The following is a 24,855-nucleotide window of genomic DNA, read 5'->3' on the forward strand; positions in this document are numbered from 1 at the left end:
ACACTCAAGTCAAAATAAACACTTATGATTCAGATAGAACATGCAGTTTTAAGACACTTTCCAATTTACTTCCATTATCAAATTTTATCCAGTCTTTTTATATGCACACACTTTCTGGGGAACAAGATCCTACTTAGCATGTGCCAAAGCTCACAGGGTATACAAAATGGGGAGAAAATATAAATTTGTCAGAAAAAAATCTACTGCTTATTTGTAATTCAGAGTAGGTGTTAAGTGATTGTCCTTTTATTATGCACGTGCTACTTATGCAATTCTACTGCATTGAGTGGTTCTTTAATTTTCGCTCTGGTCATTTGTGCGAGTGATACTTGTGCTCAAGCGAGAAAACATTTCTTTCAACCTGTAATATAAGAGCACAGAGATTTGCGAAATTCATTAGTGAGTGTAATTTACGCCAGACAACTTGTGCAAAATACCGCTCTGCTTGTAATCTAGGCCGATGTGTTTTATGTTGTTTTAATACCAGACTGACCTTGAAGTAATACTTTGTTCTCAAGTTAAAAGATTCTGCAAAAATGTTTAAATTTGTCCTTAAATGACTTTTATTAATTGATTTAAAAATGTTAATTGCTATTGAACAATCAAACTACACTCATAGAATAATCCATTAGCTTTTGGAACGCATAAAAAAAACTAGCTAAAAATTGTGTGTTTTGTTTTTTAAGGGGCACTATTAGGATTTGAGTTTACATTGAAAATTGTACAATGCATCAACATCTTGTTTGCCTGTTTCATTTTTAAATATAGGTTAATATGAATAAAAGGTATACTGCTATCACTCACGTGTATACATGTATTTCTTTCAGTGTTATTATCAAAGAGTAGAACAGACCAGCAAACACAATTTTTTGTATATTAAATTCCCTTAAAGCATATAAAAATGCAAAAGCAATATATATATATATTTGTCCCAATGAACAACGTTAGTGATCAACTGTTGATAAATAGCTATTTTATCTAACTTACAGGTGTCCAATATTCTGACCCTGTAAGTAATGTAATATTGGGTTGGTTCTGGTGAGGTTTGTACAGTAGTTTCCATCAGCATATAAACTGATATATATATAATCTGAATCACGTCATCAGATTATTTAATGAAAGTACAACATGACTAGTGAACCAATCAGCAACAGCATAGCCAAGTAGCCACTAGTCACCATCCATGTCCTGTTTAAGACTGGATTGGCAGTACAGGCCTTAAAGGGACATGAAACCCAATTTTTTTTCTTTCATGATTTAGAAAGAGCATACAATTTTAACCAACTTTCTAATTTACTTCTATTATCTAATTTGCTTCATTCTCTTGATATCCTTTGCTGAAAAAGCATATCTAGATAGGCTTAGTAGCTGCTGATGTGTAGATGCACATAGATGCCTTGTGTGATTGGCTCACCCATGTGCATTGCTATTACTTCAACAAAGGATATCTAAAGTATGAAGCAAATTGGATAATAGAAGTAAATTGGAATGTTGTTTAAAATTGTATTCTCCATCTGAATCAGGAAAGAAAATGTTTGGGTTTAGTGTCCCTTTAATGTGTTCAAAGAGACGGTTGTGTACTGTAACATTTTGTCCCCTTTAATGCATCCCTAGTCATCAATTCCATTTGCTGGAGTGTATTAAATTGTTTCCACATAGCTCCTTAACTTTTATTTTGATATTTGAGAGAGCTGTTTTTTTCTGTCTTAATCTTTACTGAAAATGTCAGTTCTTAAAGGGACAGGAAAGTCAAAATTGAACTTTCATGATTCAGACAGAGCATGTAATTTTAAATTTACTTTTATTTTCAGATGTGCTTCATTCTCTTGGTATCTCACTTGTTGAAAAATAATCCACACATATCCTACACCAGTGGGCAGTAGCTGCTGATTGGTGCCTGCACACATTTGTCTCTTGTGATTGGCTAACTAGATGTGTTCAGCTAGTTGCCAGTAGTGCAATGCTGTCCATTTAGAAAAGAATAACAAGATAATAGAAGTAAATTGGAAAGTTGTTTAACATTGTATGTTCTATCCAAATCATGAAAGAAAATTGTGGGGTTTCCTGTCCCTTTAAGTACTGGTTATAGAAAAGCTATGTAAATAAGAATTTGCCAAAAAAATTACTCTCTGGGCTAGAAGTGGAGCGCTATTTCTCCAACATAGGTGTGTCCGGTCCACGGCGTCATCCTTACTTGTGGGATATTCTCTTCCCCAACAGGAAATGGCAAAGAGCCCAGCAAAGCTGGTCACATGATCCCTCCTAGGCTCCGCCTACCCCAGTCATTCTCTTTGCCGTTGTACAGGCAACATCTCCACGGAGATGGCTTAGAGTTTTTTAGTGTTTAACTGTAGTTTTTATTATTCAATCAAGAGTTTGTTATTTTGAAATAGTGCTGGTATGTACTATTTACTCAGAAACAGAAAAGAGATGAAGATTTCTGTTTGTATGAGGAAAATGATTTTAGCAACCGTCACTAAAATCCATGGCTGTTCCACACAGGACTGTTGAGAGCAATTAACTTCAGTTGGGGGAACAGTGAGCAGTCTCTTGCTGCTTGAGGTATGACACATTCTAACAAGACGATGTAATGCTGGAAGCTGTCATTTTCCCTCTGGGATCCGGTAAGCCATGTTTATTACGATTGTAAATAAGGGCTTCAAAAAGGGCTTATTAAGACTGTAGACTTTTCTTCTGTTATGTGTGATCAGTCCACGGGTCATCATTACTTCTGGGATATTATCTGCTCCCCTACAGGAAGTGCAAGAGGATTCACCCAGCAGAGTTGCTATATAGCTCCTCCCCTCTACGTCACCTCCAGTCATTCTCTTGCACCCAAAGACTAGATAGGAGGTGTGAGAGGACTATGGTGATTATACTTAGTTTTTATAACTTCAATCAAAAGTTTGTTATTTTACAATAGCACCGGAGCGTGTTATTACTTCTCTGGCAGAGTTTGAAGAAGAATCTACCAGAGTTTTTCTTATGATTTTAACCGGAGTAGTTAAGATCATATTGCTGTTTCTCGGCCATCTGAGGGAGGTAAAAGCTTCAGATCAGGGGACAGCGGGCAGTTGAATCTGCATTGAGGTATGTAGCAGTTTTTATTTTCTGAATGGAATTGATGAGAAAATCCTGCTATACCGTTATAATGACATGTATGTATACTCTACACTTCAGTATTCTGGGGATGGTATTTCACCGGAATTACTCTGTAAAAGTACATTAAACCTTTTAATAGGTATTTAATTCATGTTAAACGTTTTTGCTGGAATGTAGAATCGTTTGCATTTCTGAGGTACTGAGTGAATAAATATTTGGGCATTATTTTTCCACTTGGCAGTTTGCTTGTTTTGATTATGACAGTTTCGTTTCTCTCTCACTGCTGTGTGTGAGGGGGAGGGGCCGTTTTTGGCGCTCTTTGCTACGCATCAAAAAATTTCCAGTCAGTTACACTTGTATTTTCTGCATGATCCGGTTCATCTCTAACAGAACTCAGGGGTCTTCAAACTTCTTTGAAGGGAGGTAGATTCTCTCAGCAGAGCTGTGAGACTTATGTAGTGACTGTGTTTTAAAACGTTGCTCTGTGATTTTTATGTTTAAAATTTAATTAGTGTTACTTTACTAATGGGAACAAACCTTTGCTAACAAGTTGTGTTGTTTTTAAAGAGTGATGCTATAACTGTTTTTCAGTTCATTATTTCAACTGTCATTTAATCGTTTAGTGCTTCTTTGAGGCACAGTACGTTTTTGTTAAATAAGATTGTAACCAAGTTGCATGTTTATTGCTAGTGTGTTAAACATGTCTGATTCAGAGGAAGATACCTGTGTCATTTGTTCCAATGCCAAGGTGGAGCCCAATAGAAATTTATGTACTAACTGTATTGATGCTACTTTAAATAAAAGCCAATCTGTACAAATTGAACAAATTTCACCAAACAGCGAGGGGAGAGTTATGCCGTCTAACTCGCCTCACGTGTCAGTACCTGCGTCTCCCGCCCGGGAGGTGCGTGATATTATGGCGCCTAGTACATCTGGGCAGCCATTACAGATAACATTACAAGATATGGCTACTGTTATGACTGAAGTTTTGGCTAAGTTACCAGAACTAAGAGGCAAGCGTGATCACTCTGGGGTGAGAACAGAGTGCGCTGATAATTCTAGGGCCATGTCTGATACTGCGTCACAGCTTGCAGAGCATGAGGACGGAGAGCTTCATTCTGTAGGTGACGGTTCTGATCCAAGCAGATTGGATTCAGATATTTCAAATTTTAAATTTAAATTGGAAAACCTCCGTGTATTACTAGGGGAGGTCTTAGCGGCTCTTAACGATTGTAACACTGTTGCAATACCAGAGAAAATGTGTAGGTTGGATAAATACTTTGCGGTACCGGCGAGTACTGACGTTTTTCCTATACCTAAGAGATTAACTGAAATTGTTACTAAGGAGTGGGATAGACCCGGTGTGCCGTTCTCACCCCCTCCAATATTTAGAAAGATGTTTCCAATAGACGCCACCACACGGGACTTATGGCAAACGGTCCCTAAGGTGGAGGGAGCAGTTTCTACTTTAGCTAAGCGCACCACTATCCCGGTGGAGGATAGCTGTGCTTTTTCAGATCCTATGGATAAAAAATTAGAGGGTTACCTTAAGAAAATGTTTGTTCAACAAGGTTTTATATTGCAACCCCTTGCATGCATCGCGCCGATTACGGCTGCGGCAGCATTTTGGATTGAGTCTCTGGAAGAGAACCTTAGTTCCGCTACGCTGGACGACATTACGGACAGGCTTAGAGTCCTTAAACTAGCTAATTCATTCATTTCGGAGGCCGTAGTACATTTAACCAAACTTACGGCTAAGAATTCAGGATTCGCCATTCAGGCACGTAGGGCGCTGTGGCTAAAATCCTGGTCGGCTGATGTAACTTCTAAGTCCAAATTACTTAATATACCTTTCAAGGGGCAAACTTTATTTGGGCCCGGTTTGAAAGAAATTATCGCTGACATTACAGGAGGTAAGGGCCACGCTCTACCTCAAGACAAAGCCAAAGCTAAGGCTAGACAGTCTAATTTTCGTCCCTTTCGGAATTTCAAAGCAGGTGCAGCATCAACTTCCACTGCACCAAAACAGGAAGGAGCTGTTGCTCGTTACAGACAAGGCTGGAAACCTAACCAGTCCTGGAATAAGGGCAAGCAGGCCAGAAAACCTGCTGCTGCCCCTAAGACAGCATGAACCGAGGGCCCCCGATCCGGGACCGGATCTAGTGGGGGGCAGACTCTCTCTCTTCGCCCAGGCTTGGGCAAGAGATGTCCAGGATCCCTGGGCGCTAGAGATCATATCTCAGGGATACCTTCTAGACTTCAAATTATCTCCCCCAAGAGGGAGATTTCATCTGTCAAGGTTGTCAACAAACCAAATAAAGAAAGACGCGTTTCTACGCTGTGTACAAGATCTATTATTAATGGGAGTGATCCATCCGGTTCCGCGGTCGGAACAAGGACAAGGGTTTTACTCAAACCTGTTTGTGGTTCCCAAAAAAGAGGGAACTTTCAGGCCAATCTTGGATTTAAAGATCCTAAACAAATTCCTAAGAGTTCCATCGTTCAAAATGGAAACTATTCGGACAATCTTACCCATGATCCAAAAGGGTCAGTACATGACCACAGTGGATTTAAAGGATGCTTACCTTCACATACCGATTCACAAAGATCATTACCGGTATCTAAGGTTTGCCTTCTTAGACAGGCATTACCAGTTTGTAGCCCTTCCATTCGGATTGGCTACGGCTCCAAGAATCTTCACAAAGGTTCTGGGTGCCCTTCTAGCGGTTCTGAGACCGCGAGGAATTTCGGTAGCTCCGTACCTAGACGACATTCTGATACAAGCTTCAAGCTTTCAAACTGCCAAGTCTCATACAGAGTTAGTTCTGGCATTTCTAAGGTCGCATGGATGGAAAGTGAACGAAAAGAAGAGTTCTCTCTTGCCTCTCACAAGGGTTCCATTCTTGGGGACTCTTATAGATTCTGTAGAAATGAAGATTTATCTGACAGAAGACAGATTAACAAAGCTTCTAAATGCATGCCGTGTCCTTCATTCCATTCAACTCCCGTCAGTAGCTCAATGCATGGAGGTGATCGGCTTAATGGTAGCAGCAATGGACATAGTACCCTTTGCACGCCTACATCTCAGACCGCTGCAATTGTGCATGCTGAGTCAGTGGAATGGGGATTACTCAGATTTGTCCCCCACTCTGAATCTGGATCAAGAGACCAGAAACTCTCTTCTATGGTGGCTTTCTCGGCCACATCTGTCCAGGGGGATGCCGTTCAGCAGGCCGGACTGGACAATTGTAACAACAGACGCCAGCCTTCTAGGTTGGGGCGCTGTCTGGAATTCTCTGAAGGCTCAGGGACAATGGAGTCAGGAGGAAAGTCTCCTGCCAATAAACATTCTGGAATTGAGAGCAGTTCTCAATGCCCTTCTAGCTTGGCCCCAGTTAAAGACTCGGGGGTTCATCAGGTTTCAGTCGGACAACATCACGACTGTAGCTTACATCAACCATCAGGGAGGGACAAGAAGCTCCCTAGCAATGATAGAAGTATCAAAGATAATTCGCTGGGCAGAGTCTCACTCTTGCCACCTGTCAGCAATCCACATCCCGGGAGTGGAGAACTGGGAGGCGGATTTCTTGAGTCGCCAGACTCTTCATCCGGGGGAGTGGGAACTTCATCCGGAGGTCTTTGCCCAAATACTTCGACGTTGGGGCAAACCAGAGATAGATCTCATGGCGTCTCGCCAGAACGCCAAACTTCCTCGCTACGGATCCAGATCCAGGGATCCGGGAGCGGTTCTGATAGATGCTTTGACAGCACCTTGGAACTTCAGGATGGCTTATGTGTTTCCACCCTTCCCGCTGCTTCCTCGATTGATTGCCAAAATCAAACAGGAGAGAGCATCAGTGATTCTAATAGCGCCTGCATGGCCGCGCAGGACTTGGTATGCAGATCTAGTGGACATGTCATCCTGTCCGCCTTGGTCTCTACCTCTAAGACAGGACCTTCTGATTCAGGGTCCATTCAAACATCAAAGTCTAACTTCTCTGAAGCTGACTGCTTGGAAATTGAACGCTTGATTTTATCGAAACGTGGTTTTTCTGAGTCGGTTATTGATACCCTGATACAGGCTAGGAAGCCTGTTACCAGAAAGATTTACCATAAAATATGGCGTAAATACCTATACTGGTGTGAATCCAAAGATTACTCCTGGAGTAAGGTTAGGATTCCTAGGATATTGTCTTTTCTACAAGAAGGTTTAGAAAAGGGTTTATCGGCTAGCTCATTAAAGGGACAGATCTCAGCTCTGTCCATCTTGTTACACAGGCGTCTGTCAGAAAATTCAGACATCCAGGCCTTTTGTCAGGCTTTAGCTAGGATCAAGCCTGTGTTTAAAACTGTTGCTCCGCCATGGAGTTTAAACTTAGTTCTTAACGTTTTACAGGGTGTTCCGTTTGAACCCCTTCATTCCATTGATATAAAATTGTTATCTTGGAAAGTTCTATTTTTAATGGCTATTTCCTCGGCTCGAAGAGTCTCTGAGTTATCAGCCCTACTTTGTGATTCTCCTTATCTGATCTTTCACTCAGACAAGGTAGTTCTGCGTACTAAACCTGGGTTCTTACCTAAGGTTGTCTCTAACAGGAATATCAATCAAGAGATTGTTGTTCCATCCTTGTGTCCAAATCCTTCTTCAAAGAAGGAACGTCTTCTACACAATCTGGATGTAGTTCGTGCCCTCAAGTTCTACTTGCAGGCAACTAAAGATTTTCGCCAAACTTCTTCCCTGTTTGTCGTTTATTCTGGACAGAGGAGAGGTCAAAAAGCTTCTGCTACCTCTCTCTCTTTTTGGCTTCGTAGCATAATACGTTTAGCCTATGAGACTGCTGGACAGCAGCCTCCTGAAAGAATTACAGCTCATTCCACTAGAGCTGTGGCTTCCACTTGGGCCTTTAAGAATGAGGCCTCTGTTGAACAGATTTGCAAGGCTGCAACTTGGTCTTCGCTTCATACTTTTTCCAAATTTTACAAATTTGACACTTTTGCTTCTTCGGAGGCTATTTTTGGGAGAAAGGTTCTTCAGGCAGTGGTTCCTTCTGTATAATGAGCCTGCCTATCCCTCCCGTCATCCGTGTACTTTTGCTTTGGTATTGGTATCCCAGAAGTAATGATGACCCGTGGACTGATCACACATAACAGAAGAAAACATAATTTATGCTTACCTGATAAATTCCTTTCTTCTGTTGTGTGATCAGTCCACGGCCCGCCCTGTTTTTTAAGGCAGGTACATATTTTTTAAATTATAATTCAGTCACCACTACACCCTTGGCTTCTCCTTTCTCGTTGGTCTTTGGTCGAATGACTGGAGGTGACGTAGAGGGGAGGAGCTATATAGCAACTCTGCTGGGTGAATCCTCTTGCACTTCCTGTAGGGGAGCAGATAATATCCCAGAAGTAATGATGACCCGTGGACTGATCACACAACAGAAGAAAGGAATTTATCAGGTAAGCATAAATTATGTTTTTTTGGGCTAAATCGATTGATTATTAACACATATTTAGCCTTGAGGAATCATTTTATCTGGGTATTTTGATATAATAATATCGGCAGGCACTGTTTTAGACACCTTATTCTTTAGGGGCTTTCCCAAAGCATAGGCAGAGCCTCATTTTCGCGCCGGTGTTGCGCACTTGTTTTTGAGAGGCATGGCATGCAGTCGCATGTGAGAGGAGCTCTGATACTTAGAAAAGACTTTCTGAAGGCGTCATTTGGTATCGTATTCCCCTTGGGGCTTGGTTGGGTCTCAGCAAAGCAGATACCAGGGACTGTAAAGGGGTTAAAGTTCAAAACGGCTCTGGTTCCGTTATTTTAAGGGTTAAAGCTTCCAAATTTGGTGTGCAATACTTTTAAGGCTTTAAGACACTGTGGTGAAAATTTGGTGAATTTTGAACAATTCCTTCATGTTTTTTCGCATTTGCAGTAAAAAAGTGTGTTCAGTTTAAAATTTAAAGTGACAGTAACGGTTTTATTTTAAAACGTTTTTTGTACTTTGTTATCAAGTTTATGCCTGTTTAACATGTCTGAACTACCAGATAGACTGTGTTCTGAATGTGGGGAAGCCAGAATTCCTATTCATTTAAATAAATGTGATTTATGTGACAATGACAATGATGCCCAAGATGATTCCTCAAGTGAGGGGAGTAAGCATGGTACTGCATCATTCCCTCCTTCGTCTACACGAGTCTTGCCCACTCAGGAGGCCCCTAGTACATCTAGCGCGCCAATACTCCTTACTATGCAACAATTAACGGCTGTAATGGATAATTCTGTCAAAAACATTTTAGCCAAAATGAACACTTATCAGCGTAAGCGCGACTGCTCTGTTTTAGATACTGAAGAGCATGACGACGCTGATATTAATATTTCTGAAGGGCCCCTAACTCAGTCTGATGGGGCCAGGGAGGTTTTGTCTGAGGGAGAAATTACTGATTCAGGGAACATTTCTCAACAAGCTGAACCTGATGTGATTGCATTTAAATTTAAGTTGGAACATCTCCGCATTCTGCTTAAGGAGGTATTATCCACTCTGGATGATTGTGACAAGTTGGTCATCCCAGAGAAACTATGTAAAATGGACAAGTTCCTAGAGGTGCCGGGGCTCCCAGAAGCTTTTCCTATACCCAAGCGGGTGGCGGACATTGTTAATAAAGAATGGGAAAGGCCCGGTATTCCTTTCGTCCCTCCCCCCATATTTAAAAAATTGTTTCCTATGGTCGACCCCAGAAAGGACTTATGGCAGTCAGTCCCCAAGGTCGAGGGAGCGGTTTCCACTTTAAACAAACGCACCACTATACCCATAGAGGATAGTTGTGCTTTCAAAGATCCTATGGATAAAAAATTAGAAGGTTTGCTTAAAAAGATGTTTGTTCAGCAGGGTTACCTTCTACAACCAATTTCATGCATTGTCCCTGTCGCTACAGCCGCATGTTTCTGGTTCGATGAGCTGATAAAGGCGGTCGACAGTGATTCTCCTCCTTATGAGGAGATTATGGACAGAATCAATGCTCTCAAATTGGCTAATTCTTTCACCCTAGACGCCACTTTGCAATTGGCTAGGTTAGCGGCTAAGAATTCTGGGTTTGCTATTGTGGCGCGCAGAGCGCTTTGGTTGAAATCTTGGTCGGCTGATGCGTCTTCCAAGAACAAGCTACTTAACATTCCTTTCAAGGGGAAAACGCTGTTTGGCCCTGACTTGAAAGAGATTATCTCGGATATCACTGGGGGTAAGGGCCACGCCCTTCCTCAGGATCGGCCTTTCAAGGCAAAAAATAAAACTAATTTTCGTCCCTTTCGTAGAAACGGACCAGCCCAAGGTGCTACGTCCTCTAAGCAAGAGGGTAATACTTCTCAAGCCAAGCCAGCTTGGAGACCAATGCAAGGCTGGAACAAGGGAAAGCAGGCCAAGAAACCTGCCACTGCTACCAAGACAGCATGAAATGTTGGCCCCCGATCCGGGACCGGATCTGGTGGGGGGCAGACTCTCTCTCTTCGCTCAGGCTTGGGCAAGAGATGTTCTGGATCCTTGGGCGCTAGAGATAGTCTCCCAAGGTTATCTTCTGGAATTCAAGGGACTTCCCCCAAGGGGGAGGTTCCACAGGTCTCAGTTGTCTTCAGACCACATAAAAAGACAGGCATTCTTACATTGTGTAGAAGACCTGTTAAAAATGGGAGTGATTCATCCCGTTCCATTAAGAGAACAAGGGATGGGGTTCTACTCCAATCTGTTTATAGTTCCCAAAAAAGAGGGAACGTTCAGACCAATCTTAGATCTCAAGATCTTAAACAAGTTTCTCAAGGTTCCATCGTTCAAGATGGAAACCATTCGAACTATTCTTCCTTCCATCCAGGAAGGTCAATTCATGACCACGGTGGATTTAAAGGATGCGTATCTACATATTCCTATCCACAAGGAACATCATCGGTTCCTGAGGTTTGCATTCCTGGACAAACATTACCAGTTCGTGGCGCTTCCTTTCGGATTAGCCACTGCTCCAAGGATTTTCACAAAGGTACTAGGGTCCCTTCTAGCTGTGCTAAGACCAAGGGGCATTGCTGTAGTACCTTACTTGGACGACATTCTGATTCAAGCGTCGTCCCTTCCTCAAGCAAAGGCTCACACGGACATTGTCCTGGCCTTTCTCAGATCTCACGGATGGAAAGTGAACGTGGAAAAGAGTTCTCTATCTCCGTCAACAAGGGTTCCCTTCTTGGGAACAATAATAGACTCCTTAGAAATGAGGATTTTTCTGACAGAGGCCAGAAAAACAAAACTTCTAGACTCTTGTCGGATACTTCATTCCGTTCCCCTTCCTTCCATAGCTCAGTGCATGGAAGTGATCGGGTTGATGGTAGCGGCAATGGACATAGTTCCTTTTGCACGCATTCATCTAAGACCATTACAACTGTGCATGCTCAGTCAGTGGAATGGGGACTATACAGACTTGTCTCCGAAGATACAAGTAAATCAGAAGACCAGAGACTCACTCCGTTGGTGGCTGTCCCTGGACAACCTGTCACGAGGGATGACATTTCGCAGACCAGAGTGGGTCATTGTCACGACCGACGCCAGTCTGATGGGCTGGGGCGCGGTCTGGGGATCCCTGAAAGCTCAGGGTCTTTGGTCTCGGGAAGAATCTCTTCTACCGATAAATATTCTGGAACTGAGAGCGATATTCAATGCTCTCAAGGCTTGGCCTCAGCTAGCGAGGGCCAAGTTCATACGGTTTCAATCAGACAACATGACAACTGTTGCGTACATCAACCATCAGGGGGGAACAAGGAGTTCCCTGGCGATGGAAGAAGTGACCAAAATCATTCTATGGGCGGAGTCTCACTCCTGCCACCTGTCTGCTATCCACATCCCAGGAGTGGAAAATTGGGAAGCGGATTTTCTGAGTCGTCAGACATTGCATCCGGGGGAGTGGGAACTCCATCCGGAAATCTTTGCCCAAGTCACTCAGCTGTGGGGCATTCCAGACATGGATCTGATGGCCTCTCGTCAGAACTTCAAAGTTCCTTGCTACGGGTCCAGATCCAGGGATCCCAAGGCGGCTCTAGTGGATGCACTAGTAGCACCTTGGACCTTCAAACTAGCTTATGTGTTCCCGCCGTTTCCTCTCATCCCCAGGCTGGTAGCCAGGATCAATCAGGAGAGGGCGTCAGTGATCTTGATAGCTCCTGCGTGGCCACGCAGGACTTGGTATGCAGATCTGGTGAATATGTCATCGGCTCCTCCTTGGAAGCTACCTTTGAGACGAGACCTTCTTGTTCAGGGTCCGTTCGAACATCCGAATCTGGTTTCACTCCAGCTGACTGCTTGGAGATTGAACGCTTGATCTTATCGAAGCGAGGGTTCTCAGATTCTGTTATCGATACTCTTGTTCAGGCCAGAAAGCCTGTAACTAGAAAGATTTACCACAAAATTTGGAAAAAATATATCTGTTGGTGTGAATCTAAAGGATTCCCTTGGGACAAGGTTAAGATTCCTAGGATTCTATCCTTCCTTCAAGAAGGATTGGAAAAAGGATTATCTGCAAGTTCCCTGAAGGGACAGATTTCTGCCTTGTCTGTGTTACTTCACAAAAAGCTGGCCGCTGTGCCAGATGTTCAAGCCTTTGTTCAGGCTCTGGTTAGAATTAAGCCTGTTTACAAACCTTTGACTCCTCCTTGGAGTCTCAATTTAGTTCTTTCAGTTCTTCAGGGGGTTCCGTTTGAACCCTTGCATTCCGTTGATATTAAGTTATTATCTTGGAAAGTTTTGTTTTTAGTTGCAATTTCTTCTGCTAGAAGAGTTTCAGAATTATCTGCTCTGCAGTGTTCTCCTCCTTATCTGGTGTTCCATGCAGATAAGGTGGTTTTACGTACTAAACCTGGTTTTCTTCCAAAAGTTGTTTCTAACAAAAACATTAACCAGGAGATTATCGTACCTTCTCTATGTCCGAAACCAGTTTCAAAGAAGGAACGTTTGTTGCACAATTTGGATGTTGTTCGCGCTCTAAAATTCTATTTAGATGCTACATAGGATTTTAGACAAACATCTTCCTTGTTTGTTGTTTATTCCGGTAAAAGGAGAGGTCAAAAAGCAACTTCTACCTCTCTCTCTTTTTGGATTAAAAGCATCATCAGATTGGCTTACGAGACTGCCGGACGGCAGCCTCCCGAAAGAATCACAGCTCATTCCACTAGGGCTGTGGCTTCCACATGGGCCTTCAAGAACGAGGCTTCTGTTGATCAGATATGTAGGGCAGCGACTTGGTCTTCACTGCACACTTTTACCAAATTTTACAAGTTTGATACTTTTGCTTCTTCTGAGGCTATTTTTGGGAGAAAGGTTTTGCAAGCCGTGGTGCCTTCCATTTAGGTGACCTGATTTGCTCCCTCCCTTCATCCGTGTCCTAAAGCTTTGGTATTGGTTCCCACAAGTAAGGATGACGCCGTGGACCGGACACACCTATGTTGGAGAAAACAGAATTTATGTTTACCTGATAAATTACTTTCTCCAACGGTGTGTCCGGTCCACGGCCCGCCCTGGTTTTTTTTTTAATCAGGTCTGATAATTTATTTTCTTTAACTACAGTCACCACGGTACCATATGGTTTCTCCTATGCAAATATTCCTCCTTAACGTCGGTCGAATGACTGGGGTAGGCGGAGCCTAGGAGGGATCATGTGACCAGCTTTGCTGGGCTCTTTGCCATTTCCTGTTGGGGAAGAGAATATCCCACAAGTAAGGATGACGCCGTGGACCGGACACACCGTTGGAGAAAGTAATTTATCAGGTAAACATAAATTCTGTTTTTAATGTGCACCCGTAAAGGAGCTAATTTGCCGTTTATGGGCGCACATTAAATAACCTGCCATTACAAGTGGCTGGTTAATGCTCCCGCTACCTCTCGGAAACACTATGCACTTAGCTCAGTTAAAGGGACACTGAACCCAATTTTTTTCTTTCATGATTCAGATAAAGCAACTTTCTAATTTACTCCTATTATCAATTTTTCTTCGTTCTCTTGCTATTTTTATTTTAAAAGCAGTAATGTAAATCTTAGCAGCCAGCCCATTTTGGGTTCAGCACCATGGATAGCGCTTACTTATTGGAGGCTTACATTTACCCACCAATCAGCAAGCATAACCCAGGTTCTCAACCAAAAATGGGCCGCCTGCCATGCATCACATTCCTGCTTTTTAAATAAAGATAGCAAGAGAACGAAGAAAAATTGATAATTGGAGTAAATTAGAAAGTTGCTTAAAATTACATGTTCTATCTGAATCATGAAAGAAAAATTTGGGTTTAGTGTCCCTTTAACTAGAGGTCAGAACTCTGGTTAATTGAAAAAATATCCCCCAATTGCCCCAAATAAAGTGGACAGTTGCTTTATTAAAATTAAAAAAACATGAGCATCTTTATTATTTTTAAAAAAAACTGCACAAAACAGTTATAAGGGGTTAAAGTTAGGGGAATCTACAATGATAATTGATAACCCGGGATAGCTATAAGTGGTATATCCAAGGATGCAACGTGGCATATGTGGTCAAATTGAATCAATAAAGTGAATTAGAAATAGTATAGAGAGAAAACAGGCAGAGGTGAACAAAAAAACTATGCACTATGCCAGCACTATCCATATATTCAAGTAAATATCAAAGATAGCCTCCAGAACTGCGTCTGAGAAAAAGTGGCCCAAAGGAAAAAACACATACAAGAGTTCATAAGGTTGCATCCTTGGATATACCACTTATAGCTATCCCAGGTTATCCATTATCAATTATTAGATTGGGTTTGAGCTGGTGTACAGATATTCCCTCTTTTTCAGACCAAGGCAAATCACTAGAATGGTCAGACAGGCAGGATTTGGCAACAGTAAAGCAGTCCAAGGGCAACCACTAGAATGGTCAGGCAGGCAGGGTTTGGCAATGGTAAAGCAGTCCAAGGGCACACCACTAAAATGGTCAGGCAGGCAGGGTTCGGCAACAAAGAAGCAATCCAGAACAATAGGGGTTGATAAGTAGAGTAGTCAGGCAAGCAGAGTTCAGCAGCAGTATATCAGTTCAGCAATTTAGGGGTTAAACAGGCAGAGTAGTCAGACAGGCAGAGTTCAGCAGCAGTATATCATTTCAGCAATTCAGGGGTATAACAGGCAGAGTAGTCAGGGTTCAAACACAGTAAGGCAATACAGAGTAGTAACGATCTATAACACCCAGGAGCACACAAAGTAACACCTATACATGGGCAGTGATAGATCGTTTCACTAGGCTTACATAGGCGCAGGATTCGCGCCACAGATGTCTGGACCGGCATCAGGAGAGAGGAGAGTGCGGCAATGACGTCAGCGCCGCATGCATCCGGACCCGACACAGCCCCTGGCAACGAGCGGGGAAGGTGACGCTGCGCCCCTAGCAACGGCTAGAGCGGCTCGGCGTGACAGCTGTGCCACTTACCCCCTGTGCTGCGCTAGGTTATTTGCTGTGTCTCACGGCATCAGAACGAGGCTCCCATTGGAGTCTATGGAAAACTTCCAGGCAATGCGAATGAGAAGTCACGTTTGCATTGCGCGTAACTTGTAATACCAGCGCACATTTGTTTAAACCACTATACAAGGGGCAGCAATGCATTACTGAGAGCAGGCTGCTAAATAGTGGCTCAACAAATATTCCTTGTCTTATTGGCTCACCAGATTTGTTAGCTAGCTCCCAGAAATGCATTGTTCTTTCTTCAACAAAATATATGAAAAGAATTAAGTAAATTTGATAACAGCTATTTAAAATTGTATGTTCTATTTGAATCATTAAAGAAATGTTGGGTATTGTGTCCTTTTAAGTATGTAATGTGTTGTGGTTACAAAGGCATTAAACATTTTTTTGCATTAAATAAAATATAAGCTATTTTTTGTTTTAGTAGAAACTGGCATCTTTAGCAGAGAATAAACATTGCATTTTGAAGCATTTCTTTAAGTAATTTTATGTTTTAACAAAAAAAAACTTTTACATTTTCATGAACTTGACACTCAATTCCTTCTTTGTTTTTATGAAACTAAAGCTTCAGTTCTCTAATAACAAAAACTCTTAATGAATCCAGCTTGAATGGTACAAATGACAGCAGCTTTATCTCTATAGAGGATTTTTTGTAAGTTAGGATCATATCACAACGTCAAGTATGCACTGTAGAGTTGAGATTAGTCCATGGGTGCTTGAGTACAAGAATCCTAATATACTAATAGGTAAAACAAAGTAAAATATATGTTTCTGTAGGTATGAGATTCATTTATAGAGTTGTAGTACAGTCAGTGCTTTCCCTACCATGATGACTGTCACAACCTTTTGCTCCTTTTATTATCTAGGATAAGTTACAAGACAGCCTACCGTCGAGGTTTGAGGACCATGTATCGCCGGAGGTCACAGTGCTGCCCGGGATACTATGAGAGTGGAGACTTCTGTGTCCGTATGTACCAGTGTTTTCTTCTTTATCAATCTTTATGTAATTGTATCTCAGTGTATGCAGTGTACAGTGCCCCCTTCCTAATTTCCTCTATTTTTGCATAAATTACACATTGGGCTCGATTTATCAAATGTAGGTGGTGGAGAGGTTAAGGAGCAGTGATCATCCGACCGCTGCCTCTTAATTCTCGTTTCAGGCCTCCAAAGCAGCATCTGTTGCCTGATAAATGGAGCCCATTGAATGATTTCAGAGCTTCATACAAAATGTGATGTTAGAGAAAGAGAAACTGAGTAAATATAAAATGAATTTGTCATTTTATTTATTTAAGGATAAAAAGTTAACACTAATTGAAGTTGTTTAAAAAATAAATTAAGTGTGTAATCATTGTTTTCAGTTAGAGAGAACACACCCAATCATTGTATACAGTTGGAAGAAACATACCCAATCGTATTCAGTTAGAGAGAACACACCCAATTGTATTCAGTTAGAGAGAACACACCAAATCATTGTATACAGTTAGAAAAAACACACCCAATCGTATTCAGTTAGAGAGAACACACCCAATTGTATTCAGTTAGAGAGAACACACCCAATCATTGTATACAGTTAGAAAAAACACACCCAATTGTATTCAGTTAGAGAGAACACACCCAATCATTGTATACAGTTAGAAAAAACACACCCAATCGTATTCAGTTAGAGAGAACACACCCAATTGTATTCAGTTAGAGAGAACACACCAAATCGTATTCAGTTAGATAGAACACACCCGATCTTATTCAGTTCGAGAGAACACACCCAATCGTATTCAGTTAGAGAGAACACACCCAATCATCGCATTCAGTTAGAGAGAACACACCCAAATATCGTATTCAGTTAGAGAGAACACACCCACCCCTATTTAAACTGAACTTGACTTCCCATCAATGTGTAGAAGGCTACAAGGTCTCAACAAGCAGCAAACTTTGCTGCAATCAAAAATAATTCTGTAACAGAAAAATGTTTTAAAGATATACAGTTATTGGTTTAAGAAAACATTGCTAAGGCTCAAGGACAAATCACAGTGAGAACCATTATCTTCAAATGGAGAAAATCTAAAACAGTCAGCAGTGATGACTGGACAATAAAAAAGAGACTGGGTAAAATGCTAAGTGAGTCGTTAGTTGTATTATAAACAAAGCACAATAATGACCCCAAGAATTTTGTTATAATGTCCTGTGGACATACAATTACAAGAGGTCCAAAAATGACCTCTGTCACATAAACCCTCTTCACTGATTCCACCCAGACCAGCAGACTCCACCACAGGCTGTCAAGACTCTGCCCCCAGCCTCCTGGTCCTCCTGGTCCTGGGGTAAAAAAATTAAATATTGGGAGTAATGGGCTCTAGCATTGTATAACAATATTTGTGGATCGCACTAAACTAAACCCTACTTTCTTCTGCTGTTTATGATGATGGAACTCAACTTTACCTCCATGACAGTGAGTCACATCTGTGTCCCTTCTTATCACTGTCACTATATATCACTCATTGATATTACTATTGCTGTATATTTGTCACTGTATTTGATGCTAAAGCATTACATTATTTCTATTATTCTGTATGACGCTAGATCCCTGTATTTTCTCTGTCACTGTATGTGATGCTAGGGCCCTGTTTTATTACTGTCATGGTGTATGACGCTAAAGCCCTGTATTATCACTATCACTGTGTATGACGCTAGAGCCCTGTATTATCACTATCACTGTGTTTGACACTAGAGCCCTGTATTTTCTGTGTCACTGTGTGTGATGCTAGAGCCCTGTATTATCACTATCACTGTGTACAACGCTAGAGCCCTGTATTATCACTATCACTGTGTACAATGCTAGAGCCCTGTATTAAAACTATCACTGTGTATGATGCTAGAGCCCTGTATTTTCTGTGTCACTGTGTATGACACTAGAGCCCTGTATTTTCTGTGTCACTGTGTATGACACTAGAGTCCTGTATTATCACTATCACTGTGTATGACGCTAGAGCCCTGTATTATCACTATCACTGTGTATGACACTAGAGCTCTGAATTATCTCTGTCACTGTATGTGATGCTAGAGCCCTGTATTATCACTATCACTGTGTATGACGCTAGAGCCCTGTATTATCTTTGTCAGTATGTATGACGCTAGAGCCCTGTATTATCTCTGTCACAGTATGTGATACTAGAGCCCTGTATTATCACTATCACTGTGTATGACGCTAGAGCCCTGTATTATCTCTGTCACAGTATGTGATGCTAGAGCCCTGTATTATCACTATCACTGTGTATGACGCTAGAGCCCTGTATTGTCCCTATCACTGTGTATGATGCTAGAGCCCTGTATTATCTTTGTCAGTATGTATGACGCTAGAGCCCTGTATTATCTCTGTCACAGTATGTGATGCTAGAGCCCTGTATTATCAACTATCACTGTGTATGACGCTAGAGCCCTGTATTATCTTTGTTACTGTGTGTGATGCTAGAGCCCTGTATTATCACTATCACTGTGTATGATGCTAGAGCCCTGTATTTCTGTTTCACTGTGTATGACGCTAGAGCCCTGTATTATCACTATCACTGTGTATGATGCTAGAGCCCTGTATTATCTTTGTTACTGTGTGTGATGCTAGAGCCCTGTATTATCACTATCACTGTGTATGATGCTAGAGCCCTGTATTTCTGTGTCACTGTGTATGACGCTAGAGCCCTGTATTATCACTATCACTGTGTATGATGCTAGAGCCCTGCATTATCTTTGTTACTGTGTGTGATGCTAGAGCCCTGTATTATCACTATCACTGTGTATGACGCTAGAGCCCTCTATTTCTGTGTCACTGTGTATGACGCTAGAGCCCTGTATTATCACTATCACTGTGTATGACGCTAGAGCCCTGTATTATCTTTGTTACTGTGTGTGATGCTAGAGCCCTGTATTATCACTATCACTGTGTATGATGCTAGAGCCCTCTATTTCTGTGTCACTGTGTATGACGCTAGAGCCCTGTATTATCACTATCACTGTGTATGACGCTTGAGCCCTGTATTATCTTTGGCACTATATATGACCCCAGTGCCCTGTATTATCTCTGTCATTGTGTATGATGGTAGAGCCCTGTATTATATCTGTCACTGCCCTGTCTTTCCTCTTTCACTATTTATCAAGTTATAGTCTGTATTAGCACTTGTACTGTATACTAAATCATAGCAATGTATTACCACTATCACTGTATATTAAGTAATAGCACTGTATTATCTCTATATCTGTATATTAAGCCATATCAATGTATTATTTCTATCACTTTATATTAAGTCATAGCCCTGTATTAGCACTATAACTGTATATTAACCTATAGCCTTGTAACTATTAACTATATCACTATATATTAAGTCTCAGTCCTCTATTACCACTAGCACAGTATATTAAGTCATTGCACTGTATTAACTATTTTAGTATATATTAGTCATAGCCCTTTATTACCTCCCAGCAGGCAGAACTTTTTTTCACTTTCTGCGATGACATTTTTTTAGTGAAAATTTTTCTGCAGGACATTTTTAAATAAACTAAAATTTTAAATTAGCCAGTTACCTAATTCACCAGTTCAATTGCAACGTGTTGGTTAACTGGAGAAAAAGCATTTTTTAAAGTTTAACAATATAGTGCAGTAGTTGAAAATTGCATTGCAAATGAGCTGCAGACAAGAAAAGAAATTGTAAAATGTCTCTTGAATAAATTTGTTTCCTTTTCTCTTGGTCTAACATAGAAATATAGTAATAAAGAAAGTGCATTGCTCAAACGAATGTCTTACATTCAGAAAAAAAAACATTTTTTCAGACTTGTAAAGGCTAGGGGGCAGGTTTGAAAAAAATGCCAGAAAAAAAAAGAGCCAGTTAACAATCAATTTACTGCTACTTTGCAGCACTACTTTGTATTTGACGCTTCAATTCAAACAGCACTTTACTCTGGATGCCCTTTGTTAAGGAAAACTTACACAGTGCAGCCAGAGCACAGCTCTGTTTGAAGAGAACAGTAAAATGCTCAGGAGCGCTGCAAAGTTAAAGTGCCAACAGTTCCTGTATCTGTCCTGTTCTTTCTGCAGAAATTATGCATTTTCTGCAATGACATCTCAGATCACTGCATGTTCTGCTTTGAGGATTACCTCTTTCATAGTATATTAAGCCATAGCCCTGTATTGTCATTATCACTGTATATTAACCCCTTCTGCCTATTAGATGTAGCTACTACATCACAGGGTACTTTGCTCAGCGTACTCTGTTGATGTAGTAGCTACGTCCAGTCCAACCTTCTGCCTCATGCTGTGTTTCCGGCAATCAGCTTTGACAGCTAAGACCGCAGCCAGAGGCAGAAGGCATCCCGGGAGGGGTGATGCTACACAACAGAATATTTTTTTAATAAATAATACAAAATAAAAACCTACAAACTGAGTACTCTACTGGTAGACAGCTGCTAGTACCTAAGACTGCAGCACTACAGTTAGAGAGCTGTGGGGAGGGGGGGGGGGGACGACAAGGAGGTTAGTTGAAATATACCAATATTTGCCTAGCCTAATACCATGAGTTGTCTACTAAAAATATAAAATATTGATAGGTAAATGGGGGAAAAAAACAAGATTCTATTTCTGTTTAGATGAGTGATAGCAAAAATGCTAAAAATTATCTTGTACTTTAAGCAAGTTATTCTATAAAATTCCTGGTCCTTAAGTCATAGCCCTGTATTACCCATGTCAGATCCCTGTATTACCTCTGTCAGATCCCTGTATTGCCTCTGTCAGATCCCTGTATTAACTCTGTCAGATCCCTGTATTACCTCTGTCAGATCCCTGTATTGCCTCTGTCAGATCCCTGTATTACCTCTGTCAGATCCCTGTATTACATCTGTCAGATCCCTGTATTACCTCTGTCAGATCCCTGTATTACCTCTGTCAGATCCCTGTATTGCCTCTGTCAGAGCCCTGTATTGCCTCTGTCAGATCCCTGTATTACCTCTGTCAGATCCCTGTATTACCTCTGTCAGATCCCTGTATTACCTCTGTCAGAGCCCTGTATTGCCTCTGTCAGATCCCTGTATTGCCTCTGTCAGATCCCTGTATTACCTCTGTCAGATCCCTGTATTACATCTGTCAGATCCCTATATTACCTCTGTCAGATCCCTGTATTACATCTGTCAGATCCCTATATTACCTCTGTCAGATCCCTGTATTACATCTGTCAGATCCCTGTATTACCTCTGTCAGATCCCTGTATTACCTCTGTCAGATCCCTGTATTGCCTCTGTCAGATCCCTGTATTACCTCTGTCAGATCCCTGTATTACCTCTGTCAGATCCCTGTATTACCTCTGTCAGATCCCTGTATTGCCTCTGTCAGAGCCCTGTATTACCTCTGTCAGATCCCTGTATTACCTCTGTCAGAGCCCAGTATTACCTCTGTCAGATCCCTGTATTACTTCTGTCAGATCCCTGTATTACTTCTGTCAGATCCCTGTATTACCTCTGTCAGATCCTTGTATTACATCTGTCAGATCCCTGTATTGCCTCTGTCAGATCCCTGTATTACCTCTGTCAGATCCTTGTATTACATCTGTCAGATCCCTGTATTACATCTGTCAGATCCCTGTATTACCTCTGTCAGAGCCCTGTATTACCTCTGTCAGAGCCCTGTATTGCCTGTGTCAGAGCCCTGTATTACCTCTGTCAGGGCCCTGTATTACATCTGTCAGATCCCTGTATTGCCTCTGTCAGATCCATGTATTACCTCTGTCAGATCCCTGTATTACCTCTGTCAGAGCCCTGTATTGCCTCTGTCAGATCCCTGTATTACCTCTGTCAGATCCCTGTATTACCTCTGTCAGAGCCCTGTATTACCTCTTTCAGATCCCTGTATTACCTCTGTCAGAGCCCTGTATTACCTCTGTCAGATCCCTGTATTACCTCTGTCAGATCCCTGTATTACATCTGTCAGATCCCTGTATTACCTCTGTCAGAGCCCTGTATTACCTCTGTCAGAGCCCTGTATTACCTCTGTCAGATCCCTGTATTACCTCTGTCAGATCCCTGTATTACCTCTGTCAGATCCCTGTATTACCTCTGTCAGATCCTTGTATTACATCTGTCAGATCCCTGTATTACATCTGTCAGATCCCTGTATTACCTCTGTCAGAGCCCTGTATTACCTCTGTCAGATCCCTGTATTACCTCTGTCAGATCCCTGTATTACCTCTGTCAGATCCTTGTATTACCTCTGTCAGATCCTTGTATTACCTCTGTCAGATCCCTGTATTACCTCTGTCAGATCCCTGTATTACCTCTGTCAGAGCCCTGTATTACATCTGTCAGATCCCTGTATTACCTCTGTCAGAGCCCTGTATTACCTCTGTCAGAGCCCTGTATTACCTCTGTCAGATCCCTGTATTACCTCTGTCAGATCCCTGTATTACCTCTGTCAGATCCCTGTATTACCTCTGTCAGATCCTTGTATTACATCTGTCAGATCCCTGTATTACATCTGTCAGATCCCTGTATTACCTCTGTCAGAGCCCTGTATTACCTCTGTCAGATCCCTGTATTACCTCTGTCAGATCCCTGTATTACCTCTGTCAGATCCTTGTATTACCTCTGTCAGATCCTTGTATTACCTCTGTCAGATCCCTGTATTACCTCTGTCAGATCCCTGTATTACCTCTGTCAGAGCCCAGTATTACCTCTGTCAGATCCCTGTATTACCTCTGTCAGAGCCCTGTATTGCCTGTGTCAGAGCCCTGTATTACCTCTGTCAGATCCCTGTATTACCTCTGTCAGATCCCTGTATTACCTCTGTCAGATCCCAGTATTACCTCTGTCAGATCCCTGTATTGCCTGTGTCAGAGCCCTGTATTACCTCTGTCAGAGCCCTGTATTACCTCTGTCAGAGCCCTGTATTACCTCTGTCAGATCCCTGTATTACCTCTGTCAGAGCCCAGTATTACCTCTGTCAGAGCCCTGTATTACCTCTGTCAGATCCTTGTATTACCTCTGTTCGAGCCCTGTATTACCTCTGTCAGATCCCTGTATTACCTCTGTCAGATCCCTGTATTGCCTGTGTCAGAGCCCTGTATTACCTCTGTCAGAGCCCTGTATTACCTCTGTCAGAGCCCTGTATTACCTCTGCCAGATACCTGTATTGCCTGTGTCAGAGCCCTGTATTGCCTGTGTCAGAGCCCTGTATTACATCTGTCAGAGCCCTGTATTACATCTGTCAGAGCCCTGTATTACCTCTGTCAGAGCCCTGTATTACCTCTGTCAGAGCCCTGTACTACCTCTGTCAGAGCCCTGTATTACCTCTGTCAGAGCCCTGTATTACCTCTGTCAGAGCCCTGTATTACCTCTGTCAGAGCCCTGTATTACCTCTGTCAGAGCCCTGTATTACCTCTGTCAGAGCCCTGTATTACCTCTGTCAGATACCTGTATTGCCTGTGTCAGAGCCCTGTATTGCCTGTGTCAGAGCCCTGTATTGCCTGTGTCAGATCCCTGTATTACCTCTGTCAGAGCCCTGTATTACCTCTGTCAGAGCCCTGTATTACCTCTGTCAGAGCCCTGTATTACCTCTGTCAGATCCCTGTATTACCTCTGTCAGATACCTGTATTGCCTGTGTCAGAGCCCTGTATTGCCTGTGTCAGAGCCCTGTATTACATCTGTCAGATCCCTGTATTACCTCTGTCAGAGCCCTGTATTACCTCTGTCAGAGCCCTGTATTACCTCTGTCAGAGCCCTGTATTACCTCTGTCAGATCCCTGTATTACCTCTGTCAGATCCCTGTATTACCTCTGTCAGATACCTGTATTGCCTGTGTCAGAGCCCTGTATTACCTCTGTCAGAGCCCTGTATTACCTCTGTCAGAGCCCAGTATTGCCTGTGTCAGAGCCCTGTATTGCCTGTGTCAGAGCCCTGTATTACCTCTGTCAGAGCCCTGTATTACCTCTGTCAGAGCCCTGTATTACCTCTGTCAGATACCTGTATTGCCTGTGTCAGAGCCCTGTATTGCCTGTGTCAGAGCCCTGTATTACCTCTGTCAGAGCCCTGTATTACCTCTGTCAGAGCCCTGTATTACCTCTGTCAGAGCCCTGTATTGCCTGTGTCAGAGCCCTGTATTACCTCTGTCAGAGCCCTGTATTACCTCTGTCAGAGCCCTGTATTACCTCTGTCAGAGCCCTGTATTACCTCTGTCAGAGCCCAGTATTACCTCTGTCAGAGCCCTGTATTACCTCTGTCAGAGCCCTGTATTACCTCTGTCA

The 24,855-nt window shown here is 42.2% G+C and overlaps 1 protein-coding gene across 1 annotated transcript in view; it reads left to right on the forward strand.

Moving 5' to 3' along the window:
• The window catches only part of MEGF11 (multiple EGF like domains 11), a 1,076,815-nt gene that overhangs the window by 198,977 nt on the left and 852,983 nt on the right, over positions 1–24,855 (forward strand). Inside the window, 1 exon segment of the mRNA XM_053718531.1 lies at positions 16,452–16,552. Coding sequence (XP_053574506.1) covers positions 16,452–16,552 — 101 coding nt within the window.

This window comes from Bombina bombina, chromosome 6, assembly GCF_027579735.1.
Source record: "Bombina bombina isolate aBomBom1 chromosome 6, aBomBom1.pri, whole genome shotgun sequence".
In the NCBI taxonomy this organism is placed as follows: Eukaryota; Metazoa; Chordata; class Amphibia; order Anura; family Bombinatoridae; genus Bombina; species Bombina bombina.